General features: G+C 37.5%; 1 protein-coding gene across 1 annotated transcript; it reads right to left on the bottom strand.

The window, feature by feature from the left end:
• Positions 1-697: 697 nt before the first annotated feature.
• LOC133002038 (cytochrome c oxidase subunit 5B, mitochondrial) lies at positions 698-4,501 on the bottom strand. Its single transcript, XM_061071775.1, has 4 exons — positions 4,373-4,501; positions 3,205-3,275; positions 2,121-2,220; positions 698-1,238 (listed from the first exon to the last, which is right to left on the bottom strand). The coding sequence occupies exons 1-4, from the start codon at positions 4,467-4,469 to the stop codon at positions 1,126-1,128; spliced, it is 381 nt and encodes a 126-aa protein (XP_060927758.1). The 5' UTR covers positions 4,470-4,501; the 3' UTR covers positions 698-1,125.
• Between the last annotated feature and the right edge of the window lie 8,586 nt (positions 4,502-13,087).

Below are 13,087 nucleotides of genomic sequence, written 5' to 3'. Positions count from 1 at the left end.
AAATGATTTGCCTTGTCTCTGAAAGGTCAACTGACAAACATAGGGCCATCTCCTAAATGTCCTCAACTCCATTCACTTTGAATTGTATTCATTTGGAAGGCAAAATTGTCTAAAGTTGAAAGTAACAGATCCCCACTACTTTTTTAACTTAATGTCAAAACTAATTTTAGTGGTGAAAGTTTACAGTTTAAGTATTTAGATCTGTTCATGGATATCTTTTTTTGATTTTAATACAATGTTCTTCCAGAGTTCTCATTAAAAAACTTAAAGATGAGGCTAAAACATCTGATCCGTGCCGTATTAGACCCTTATGACACAACAAGCCCATTTTGTGGCCAAATTTAATCTGGGCAGTAACCTCAATCAGGGGCAAGATTTGCCCTCATATCCCATCGGTGATCAACGGGGTCGAATCCTTGTACTGAGTCTTCATGAATTTGTTAATTTCAGCATTAATCTCTAAAGGAAGTCACAGACCTCGCAAAACAGTGTACCCCAGGTTGATTTCAAACAAAATGGTTTTGGGGAGGGGGAACCAAAAGCACAATTTGTCTTGTTCACACTTGCATATTAACATTTCCTCCAAGAGATGTCAATTTGCCCTTATTCCTGTCAGTGTGATTCAGCTTTGACCAGTCATTTCATTATTAAGAATAGAAAAGTCCAGTGAGTGATCAACAAAGGTATAGAGTCAGGATTGATACATTGAGGATTTTATTGGTTCAATAAAAGGAGTAAGTGGACCATTAAGTGTAACATTGTACAGTACAAGTGTCAATGTAAACGGCAGCTGAATGGAAATGATCTAAAAGAAACAGTTGAGTCCCAAACCACATCTGATCCCTCTGGTAAATGTAACACGCAAAGCAAAGACTGCTGAGGTTAGCAGGTGTATCAAGTACTTAGACAGAACAAGTCAAAGACCAATCAGACAAGGGCTATTGATGTAGGACCAGGAAATAGAGGCAAAAAATAATCCTACATACATTTCCTGGAGATTGAAAATGATAATCGCTGCCCGATTCTTCTTTACCTTATTCTGATGGAATATTTCCAGGAGAAGCTAATGCTGTGCAGCCACAGTTGTGTGATACAAGTCTACAATGAAGACAGGTTTGTTATAAATTAGTGGGCGATCTCAGATTGCACCAGTTGGTAGTAGGAACCACAGGACGGGCAGCGTTGGGCCTCACCATCATGAATCCAGAACCACACCACAGATGTGTTGTCTTCTTCACCTACAGACACGAGACAAGGTTAGACACAGAGGCTCTGAAGCAAAGCTCACTTCACACCTGATCCTATGATGAGAAAAATGCATTACTCTGGACCAAGATCAGAACCATGAAACGCATGGCTGGGACACAAGTTATTTTTTTCTAAAAGAAAAAGCAGGACAGGTAAATGTAGTGACGCATAGCTGTCCTTTTGATACTATGCATTACACCACTGACGTTCCACCTGATTGGGTTGAATAAAGTCAAAAGTGCGATTTTATAGAGCTTCTTTTATTTAAAGACTTAAGTACAGCTATCGCGAGTTCTCACTAATCTCATCTCAACTTCTCATCTTTTCGCATGCAGGACGACTTTTACAAATTTTAAAATGTGTAAAACCACACAGGGCCTGTTAGTTTGTCTTTAGTTAAATGTGTGTGTCTATCTCTGCCAATGTCAACTATTTTTTTGGTTTGTGCACAAGTTGTAAGAAACATGAAGCTAGAGGGTTTATGAGGTCCATTTTTATGTGTTGAAAAAAGTCCAACATTTTGCACACACACACAGTTCACTTTACATAACAAGTTGACAACCTTTGATAAATATGAAAATACTACCATCATTTTTTTTTATATAAATTACGCCAATATAACACTTGGGAATGACTAATTTGTGTATCAGTAATTTTTTGCGATTATCTCACAAACTGCGATAATACTGAACTATGATAATTTTGTTCACAATAAATCATCATACAAACATTTGATAACGTTTCTCGATCAAAGAGTTACGTTTATATTTCATCCTTTAGCTACTTTTTCTGTCTGAGGTTTGCCATTTTAATTGGATTTTAATGACGGAAATCTTCAAGAACTAAATTGAGATTTTAATAAGGAAACTTACAGATACATCCCACAATCCTCTTGTTTGTGATGGAGGGGACAATGTTTGGATCTTCCTTGGTGCCACTGTACCACTTTGGCTTCAGCATGTTGTAGGGGTCCTGAAACAGAGGGAGGATAACAGAGGGTAGGCAACATGAATCACATAAATCTGAACATGTGGAACAGTGCCAGTCATCATGATTCATGTTATTTTAATAAGGCCAAACAACGTAACCCCATTTATTGAGTTAATGCAATCATTAAAATGTTGGTCCAGTCATCACTGACCAACACTGGTGCAACTCTGACAATCGTAGCTCAGTATTTAGTGCGCGCAAGGAGTTTCTGACAAGAAAAATACCCTGATGAGATGTAATAAACCTCATGTCTGAGATAACTGAAGTCAATTTCATACTGTAACACAATAACAGATTCCTGAGTCATGATTGACCATCTCTATGTATTTCTTTTCTCCAAAAGATCCATGATGTCAATCTAGAACAGTTTGTAAGTATCTGGAGGATCAGAGATTCTGGTGCAAACATCTGCTGTTTATCAAGTTCCAGGTGGATGTACTGATCTTTATCCTCCAATATGCATGCTTGGATTGTTTATGAACTGAAGCATAGAAAACGTGTTTTTATAAGTATCATCACCTCCTTAGCCTGGATTCAGATTTAATAGTTTACTGTAACTATTAATCAATCTACAGGAAAATGACCTGCAAATAATTTCATTATCAACAACAAAATTTTGAGTAACAATACAAACAAAATAATTAAGGCTTTCAAATGCAAAGATCTCCTTCATCGTCTTTTTTAATCAACTAAATGATTGATTCAAATAAAAAAACCTGGCATAGGAATCGATAATAAAAGGAATGGTTAGGGTTTTGGAATACATTTCCTCTCATATATAGATTTTTTACTTTCATTTAATTTAAATCTATTATTGGTTTAATTTTCTGCTTTAGTTTCAAATGGTTTACAACTGCACTGACTTATGATAACTTTGAAATGCAATATTAATAAAGGTTAATCGATTAACTGATTGCAACAGAGGACAGAAACCAGATACATGTTTATTCAGATACATTGTTGTACCTTTCCCTCCTTCATGGCATCCATGATGATCTTCTCCAACCCTGTGGCCTGCTCCTCATCGGTGGGAATCCCTAACAACACAGAGGAATAACATACACAATGTCATGTTTGCCCCCAATACATTCTTCAAGAAACACGAAAGGCTGTCATCCAAAAAATGACAACCTTCAGTTAACAATAGGTGATGATCCACTGTCATTTGCAAAGGTAAAATAAATATGGTGGTAGTGCACAACTGTTACTACTGTAACATATTAATCAGTGAAAGTTAACATGTTCATTTTCAAACATCAATTTAATTTTTACTGTTGTCCGTTCATAAATCACTTGTAGCTAAATAGCATCTTGTATTTTTCTTTTCTATTTGAAAAAACGACTTAAGACTTGATTTCCTTTTGCATCATGTGTGTCCAGTGTTATAAGAGTACTATGTATGACCTTGTAGGTTATTTGCAACCTGTTGTCTCTCAGTCTAAGATGTGATCTTCTCATGTCTCATGACTGTCACACACCCTCCTCCAACCACTGAACATTTGCACTAGACTTCTACTTTTTTTAATACTGTATTATCCCGCCTATAGTGTATTTATATATATATATCTTGCTCATAGTGTATTCATCATTCTTATATCTTACCATATCTCTTAATACTGTAATATTCCATATATATTTCTTACTGTACAGAAGTTTAAATTTGCACAATACTCTGCACTTTTACTGCCTTTTTTTGCACTTCTGTTAAGATGCTAAACTGCATTTCGTTGTATAAATACTTGTACTGTACAATGACAATAAAGTTGAATCTAATCTAATGTCTGTAGCTGTGTTATCGCCCGTCAGTCATTAGCAGAGCTCAGCTAGTGCTAACATAGCGGGTTTTCTTCTTTAATTAAAAAAATCGTATCGTTTTCAAACCAATAATCAATCACCAAGAACACTGAACACTATTATTTAAACAATTGAAGCCACGGAAACTGTAGGTCAACGCTTTTTATTTAAAAAACACGTTTGACCTTTCAAGACTGCCTTGCACTGCTAACACTGCTAATGCTACCTAGCTAGTGGACGGAGGTCTTCCGGCTGGGATTGCTGCAGACAAACCGCTGTTTAAAGTCGAGTTTCTCTGCTGTTTCAAGGTTTACAGTCTCGGGGCTGGTTTTGTTCTCACCTCCGGCAGCCATGCTGCGAGTCAGGGCAGGGACCCGGGCAGCCTGGCGGGCAGAAGCGGCTCTGAAAGCCGAGCGAAGCAGTAACCTTGCAGCCATTTCTCCTTCTTCAGACACCACACTCTGGTCGATCAATGATGACGTCGGCAATTTATGTCACTGTCGCGCAGTTTGAACGTCACGGAATTTGAGCAACGCTGTCGTTAACTCCTAATAGACTTTTTGTGACAAGTAATTACATCAGTCACGCTTCTGTTTTTCAACTGTAACTCTACCACATTTTATTATGTAGAGGAAAAAATGCATACATACTGTATCCTAGAATTTTTTTTCAAAACCAAATCAGAATCTAATAGTGAGACAGTAGCAGGAAGTTGCACAGTATCAGTCTTTTGTGTTAAGTATTAATTTATAGTCTATAGATCATGCCATAATTTAAGAGTGACATTTATAAATTCGTTTTGAATGGAAAAATGTATTAACAAACTAATCTGAATAAATACTGATTCACCTACCAGCAATGGACTGATTCTAAGTAACTGGAGACAAAACATTTTCTACTCAATGTATACCATACACCCTTAAATATAAACAAACTAATTTGGTTAGAGAAGTTAACATTGTAGAGCTTTTTAACCAGACAAACCACAGCTCCACTGTTGTATTTATTTACAGTCGTGCCCAGTCCATTGTATGACTCCATGACGCTGACGTACGTTCCAGCTGTCAGTGAAGCATCTATCTTTGAACATCTCACAGCTTTTTAGGAAAAATTATTTACCAAATCAAATCAAAATCAAAAACACTAGGAAAGTGTTAAAACATGTTCTTTTATCCTTTAAGAGAAGACGAGCCAAACTCAGTTTAGTCAATCAAGTATTTATTTAGAAAGCAATGAACAGGTCACAGCAAAGCAATGGGCTTCCAGTAAATTAGTTGTATCAGAGCGCGCTGAACATCCGGCATCTGTCCATTTTATACAGTAGAGATCGTTCCTCCTCCTCGGAAGTGCGCAGGCGTAATCCATCCTCCTGGCATGGTCTGGTTTGTTATAAACGTCAGAGATGTAGATATGACACTGTGTACTTATGAATAATTATGTTATTTTCTAAAAAAAATTAATAATTTATGCAGTGTCATAACTACATCTCTGACGTTTATAACAAACCAGACCGTTTCAAAATCGGTTGAAAATTGAGCAAGTTATGGTTATTTACAACTACCAACACAATGTTATGGGTGAGAGAGCCTCCCGCAACAAGATGGCCGCCATGTGGTGACGTCCGGCTCCGTCGAGCGAGATATCTAGTCTTTATATATATCTATGGCCTGGACCACGCGCACTGATCACGCATTACGGTCTACCCCATCAAGTTAGACCCCATGGTGAAAAATTTATCTAAATGGAATTTAGTTTTAAAACAAGATTCAAGATGTTTATTGTCAAATGCACAGAGATAACATGAAGCAGTCGCTGGCAATGAAATGCTTGAGTCAAAAGGAGGTAACAAGGCTTACCTACTTTTGGCAGTAGGTGGTGCTATCGCTATCACTGTACTAGACTAATAGATCTGTTCAGGTCCAAAACACTCTTTTCTCTCTTCATATCTTATAAATCTTTCATCTTTGCATCCAAGACATCAAAGGATTCTAACATCACTGACACTGTGACAATAAAGCAAACTGACAACAAAGAATTATTTGCTTAATGACTCTTTTGACGTGTTTTTTTATATACAGCTCATTTGAGCTGTTTAATGTAAAGCAGCCAAGAGCAGTTAATCAAAGTTTAAACCATGTCACTTCCTGCAGCCAGCAGGTGGCGCTGTAATGATGAGTCAATATTGATATGGATCTGATCAGGGCAGGACTGTAAATGTGTGAATGACGTTTGAGGCTGAAAGAACAATGCACAGAGGAGTTATAATAAATCCCTATTTTTTGGCGAATCATCAAAATGTCACGCCATGGTCACACCGTGTGATGAAATCATATGTACAGAGGATGTCTCACAATGTTAAAGCCCTATGAGACAAATTGTGATTTTTGAATATGGGCTATACAAATAAAATTTGATCGATTGATTGATAACCGCAACAGGCTTCAAAATGCATGTGCAAGTAGTCCTACAACGTAGCCCTAGTATTCTTATTGTCTTACATTTATGGGATAAAAATAATATTACAATAATTGAAGAGATGAGTGTGGAGCAGCACAGGGAGCTGACAGCTGCAGGCATGGTGACCCACTTGCTGCTGGAGTGCGATGGTGTTCTTATGAACTGTAGGGACGCACCTTTCAGACAGCCAGAGGAAATGCTGTGGTCAGGATCATTAAAACTGTGAGAGTCTGCCACCGCACTTCTCCCAGTACTGCCTAGAAGATTTTTACATATGCACAGGCAGTAGTGGGAAAGGGAACTTGTCTCTAATCCTACAAACGAGGCCAAACAGTAAACAGGTTTCTTTCATAGTGGCTGAGTTTACTTCCAGTCCCTCTGGAAGCTTTATACAGTACCACAAGTATTCACACGCCTGCATATTAGTCCAGGCAAAGTAGCGTTTTACGACCGACTAATTGTAAAATAATTTTTTTCAGCATAGATCATTTCTATGAGGTGTCCAGAACAACATACTAAAAGTCCTAAGAAATCCTAGTTGAGGAAATATGTTTAATTCTCATCAATGTGTGCCAATAAGGCCCGGCAACAATACACCCCAAAAAGACTATTTTTTCCTTTACTCCAATCAAAATAAAACTTTACACAATGAAAGTAACCATGAAACGTAACATTTTTTGTATTACAAGTTTCTTTTGAAAAAATGTTACGTTTCATGGCTGCTTTCATTGTGTAAAGTTTTATTTTGATAGGAGTAAAGGAAAAAAATAATCTTTTTGGGGTGCATTGATGCCGGGCCTTATTGGCACACATTGATGAGAATTAAACATATTTCCTCAACTAGGATTTCTTAGGACTTTTAGTATGTTGTTCTGGACACCTCATAGAAATAATCTATGCTGAAAAAAAATATTTTACAATTACTTCTATTTTTGGCTCCAAAATAGGCTACTTTGCCTGGACTATATGCATATATATCTTTTTCTAAATATATTCATATTGCCTATCATAAATATTCAACGCATTCAATATTTACATTAAAAAAAACAATACCTCAGGGTGCATTAGCACCCTAAAATTACCCTAACAATCACTTTTCTGAATAAAACAAAAAGTTTGTTTGGCTTAACAAGGACACGTGCCCAGGCGTGATCACCTGAGAAGGAATGAATGCTGACACCCCTATGCTAAATCAACATTTTAGTGCCCCTCTTCTCTACACAGTATTAAAACTAATCTATCAACAACGGATTCAATTTATGTTGATGTGGAAAATTAACTGTTTAACAGAAAATGTTTTCTGATGACGCAGAAAACGTCTGCGTCGTCTGAAACTCTTTCTCCCAGTACTCCATCCTGGAGACAACACAGCGTTTATCCTCCTTTCTGTCTCACGTCCCATTTCATTTCACCTCGTCACGTTTTTTGCTTCTTTCAAGAAGTCTGTATGTGTAGAGGGGTTAAAATGGACCGCTAATTGTAGTTTAATGGAAAACAGACAATATCGCTTTTGTTTATTCTTTATTAAAAACATGTAACACCATCAGAACAGCAGGTGGCAACATCAGTGTGGGCAATGAGGGAAGCATTAAACTCGAGTGCTGCTCATGCTTACGACATTCCAGACTAAATCTGCTCACGAGCTGACTGCAGCATTTTTCTGTGTTTCTTTCTTCACTGCTCCAGGTATGCAAATATGCCCCAAAACTATTTAGGCTGGTTATCAGTTTTAGTCATGGGAGATGTTGGAGAAATGGGTTGTAAAAAGATGTATATGAGAAAAGTTATCGGGAGTTTCACCCACTCGATAAAAGTAATGATATCAAAGGTTCTGTAAAGCAACCAGAAGCAGTTTCTTGAAATTACTGGTGTTGAATTGTGTTTATATTTTAATTGAGGTTTTGTTTCAAACACAAACAGTGCCCATGTAACCGCGGCGTCTATAGACGGCCCGCCGTGCCTGATGGTGGAAGTTATTCTATGTTCAGTTGTGGTTTTGAGAACAAGTTTAATACTGTGTTTCATATTAAAGGGTCAGTCTGTAAAATCCAGAGATAACTGGATTATTAATTTGAGATCACGATCTAATATTTTGCCAATCAACTACTGATGGATGACTTGAAAAATATAATTAAGTGTAACGAAAGTTCCGTCAGGAAGACTTAACCTTCTTATTGATCAGCTGATTGTGGGCGTTCCTAAATGCCAAATCAGATCTCTTTCAACCAATCACTCAGCACCTTTAAACTTTAAATCCCCTCTCCTCTCTTCCCATTCAGCCAGCAATCATTGACCCTCCTCCATCTCCTCCAGTCTTCAGCAGAATCATCATCACATCATCTGGATCCCAGATGGTGTTAGTGAATACATACTGTATGGGTCATTTTTGATCCATGTGTATAAAAGTGATGAGAAAACACAAAATTTACGTCTGATTATAAAGTGGTGTTAATCACTGGTAATTTTTGGTAATCAAAACGACTTTTCAGTCAGGCATCTCACGTTCAAATATATTTTGCAGCATTAGAACATGGTTAGTGTTTGGCGTCTAGGCTCCAACTTAATCACTCCCCCATATGATTACACAGGAATGATGGGAGTGATGAGCAAATACTTGTAACCCCCCGTTGGAGCCTACAGGAGGATGCTGGGGTGGTGGAGGAGCTGAAGCAACTGGCAGCAATACTGCAGCAGCAGTGCAAGCAAAAGGAATGATGGGAAATTTCACTCTGCTTAAAAAGACCACCTGATAAGGTCGGTGTGTATTATAGATGGTTGTGAAGAGTGAGGTATGTCACATGATGTATATCACATGATTGGAGCAGCGCAGCTTGAGTTGGCTGCCAGAACTAGCTCTCCGGCGTTGTTCCATATTCAATTAATACTACAAATAATTAATGATAAATTACATTTATTTCAAACATATAAGTTACAAAAGAAAAATTAAAAAAATTAATTATTGGGTAATACCTGAAATACTGAATGACAAAATTAATTCACTGCAAAGATGTAATTCAAACTTAGCCGGGTCACTTTTGACCCATGTGTATCAAAGGGTTAACCCTTAGTCACAAATAAGTGTTATTCCCATATTGTGCATCAGAGAAGTGTTATTCCCTTTGATACACAATATGGGAATAACACTTCTCTGTGACTTGATATTTAACACCACCCGGGCTTTATATAAAGGAAAACTTCAAAGGATTCATTAAGCAAAAAATTCCTTGTTGTCAGTTAGCTTTAATGTCACAGTGTCAGTGGTCATAGACTCCTTCGATGTCTTAGCAAGGGTGAAAGATTTATAAGATCTATCGAGAAACAAGTGTTTTTGGCCTAAACAGATCTACTGTGTGTATTTGTCCATGGATATCTTTTATTGTATCTTAACCTTTCATTTGCCATGCCAGTGAAAGCAGTTCTGATTTGTCGTAATATTGTGATGTAGATTCGAGATGTTCCACCAAGGCGAGGGTGCCAGACCAGTCCGGACACAAAGTAGAGGAAACCCAGCAAGGCAGATAACTTTTAAGGTGTCTGTGCTGAGAAACCACAGCACTGCACAGTACAGGTCTAATAGGGGTAATCTCTATATTTTGCTGTTTTACCATGTTTCACATTGACATTGAAAAAAATTCTGAGTTTTGAACTACTCCTATTAATAGTAATATTAGTAGCAGGTTATCATAATTTGTCCTGTTACTGTTATTATTAATGACACCAATACAATAAAAGTAAAATTACTTATCGTTACATATCTTTCTTTACATCTGTTCACAGATGCTACGCGAGTATGTCGTGTGTCCGTGCCATTTGACCTTGATGCGGAGGGATTCATCAGCGCACTCAGGAATAATGTCCCTGAGGTGCCAGAACAATTTGACCTCTGCAAGGTTAATGGGCAACGCGTTGTTGTGCCCCTGCAGGAGCAGTGCCCCAGGGACATTCGAACAAGACGTGCCTTGGGCCGCTCAGCACTGTATCTACGCCCAAAGGTATGCAAATCTGTGACCCTCCCATAGGGCGATTTGGCAATATCATGATCTCATTAATTCCAGCCACAACAGTTGATTGATTGGTCATTTAGGCTACCATATAATGAAAGCTACTTGAATGATTATTAATACCTTAGTTTATTATTATTCATCCAGTATTCACCCAACATGGGTATTCAACGAACATAGCCAAACTAAGGTATGAATAATCATTTAATTTACTCAATATCAGCAGCAAAGCATAACAATAAATTACTATTATCTCAAATGTTATCCTGCCCTGGTGTGCATGTTTTTATGGTTTATATTAGCAACATGCAAGTAATTAAAGGCATGCGTAAAGTAAATTGTGAAATTCATAAACAGAAGTATAGGATGACAGGATTTCTTCAATTGACCTCAGAGTTAATTTGTGGACAACTTGTAGATGGATCACAGTATAAGCTCATGGGATTGCAGATGCCCACAATGCTCTTTGTACAAAAACTGATTCAAAACAAACGTGAAAGCAACTTATTTCAATCTCACACAAAGAGCTATTATAACTTTTATTGCACCACATCCTTGTTTTTCTGCACACATCTTACAAAATATGCTTGAATATATCTTCTGTTTAAAGGTAGTTATTTTGAATAACTTACAACACAAAGAAGGACATTTAATGAAATAATCAAAGAGGATTCTATAAAATGTGTTGATGACTTATGCAAGCCATTGTTAAATATAGGTATGCATGTCCTTTAGGTTTCTGCAGCAAGTTTCAATGTCCTCCAGCAGCCTGAGGCGATAATGCAAGTATTGTTTATTTTGTTATTTTAGATGGGTAACTCCATGTTCTGAATCTACACCTCATAGATAAATGGAAAGCAATTTTTGTTTTTGGTTGCATGGATACTGTTATTGACTGATTAATCGTTTTTATTCAAGACCTGAAGCAGGCCAAAGTCAGCCTAACTCGCAGCTGGATCAGCCAGTCCTCCAGCAGCCTGAGGCAACAAGGCAAGTGGTGTTTGATGCTTAACTCTGTCTTTTGAAATGGACACTTTACTGGACTTTACTTGACTTGCATTGACTTAAATTTGTATTAACCTGTTGCTATTCTGAAGACAAAGAACACAAAACCCAAAATACAGTGTAAGCACCATTTAGAGGAGCCAATTTACATAAGTCTGACTGATACAAATTATACCTTACAGTCAAATGAATATATTATTTGGATTATTTCCCCAAAACTAAAGATGACTTATATAGCTCTACAAATAAAATGTAGTTGAATACCAAGTTTATAAAAGTTTTATGGTGCCCTTTATTGGACATTGCGTGTTATAATGCCTCCCTAATTTATAATGCAGGTTTGATAAACATTTCTTTGAGTAAGTAAAGATTTCAAGCCATCTCAGCACATGTAGTAATGCTGATGCACATATTATTTTTAATGTCTGCTATTACAGTCTACATTGAATATGGATATGTTCCTTTACATGCGACAACAGTTATATGGCCTTTGTGTTAGCAATTACTGGTAATCTTTGTTTCCCCTATAGAGAGGACTTCTATGTTGACACAGACTCATCCGATCTTGAGGAGGTCCTTCTGGCACCTCCTGTCAACATCAATCCGGATGTGAGCACATGAAACTCAGTGAATATTCATCTTTATGTAATATAGTCTTCATTCCTTGTGAAAGTAAAATCATGTGCCCATGAAGTGTTTTGTCCGATTGCAGAATAACATGGAGCTGTCCATTGTTCTACAAGATTTGCGCCGGGAAAATGTTGACCAGAGCACCAGTTTCCCGGTCATTGCAAGGCGCAAGTATATCTTGAAAAGTGCCTGTATGGCGCTTACAAAGCCACATTTTGATTGGCAAAAGGTGCCAAACATCGAGTTCGTGTCAGAAATGGCAGACGACCATGGTGGTCCGAGGAGGGAATTTTTTAGGTAAGTTAAACTCCCTTCAAATACTTGTTAATAAAGTTATACAATGAAAATATTATTGTGACTAAGAAATGTGTATATAATATATTTATTGATGAAATTTCACAAAATAAGTTCCCCCATATATTTTCTTGCAGATTACTAATGTTGGAAGTTCAAAACTCCTTTGGAGTTTTTGAGGGGAGGCCAGGGGACCTCATGTTCTCTTATGACCAGCAGTCCCTGGCGCTAAACAAATACTTCACCGCAGGAAAGCTAACAGCCTGGTCCATAATTCACAATGGACCAGGCCCCCGCTGCATCAATGCAGCTCTTTATAAAATGATGTGTGGTGAGAGGCCAGACCTCACATCTTTTAATTTGGACCTCTTCATGGAGGAGGAGGTCCAAAAAAACATGAGAAAGGTAAATTAATGAGGGAACATGTATTTTGTGAAGACAAACATAATATGAAGGGTGGGGTGGAAGGATGCAGCTGGCTATAATATTTTATTATAACAAAACAGAAAATGCATGAAAATAACCTAGCATTCTGTGATATCAGCTGTGCATGTTAGGTTCTCATTTCTCTTACAGTTGTCATTGTACCTAGGTTAAAACGTGTAGGACATCAGAGGACTTCACTGTACTCAAAGCATCCATTGGGGACTGGATATGTGACTGTGGTA

This window comes from Limanda limanda, chromosome 1 (genome assembly GCF_963576545.1).
Source record: "Limanda limanda chromosome 1, fLimLim1.1, whole genome shotgun sequence".
NCBI classification, from domain to species: domain Eukaryota; kingdom Metazoa; phylum Chordata; class Actinopteri; order Pleuronectiformes; family Pleuronectidae; genus Limanda; species Limanda limanda.
The sequence above is the reverse complement of the archived record's forward strand: the minus strand, read 5'-3'. Positions and strand labels throughout refer to the sequence as shown.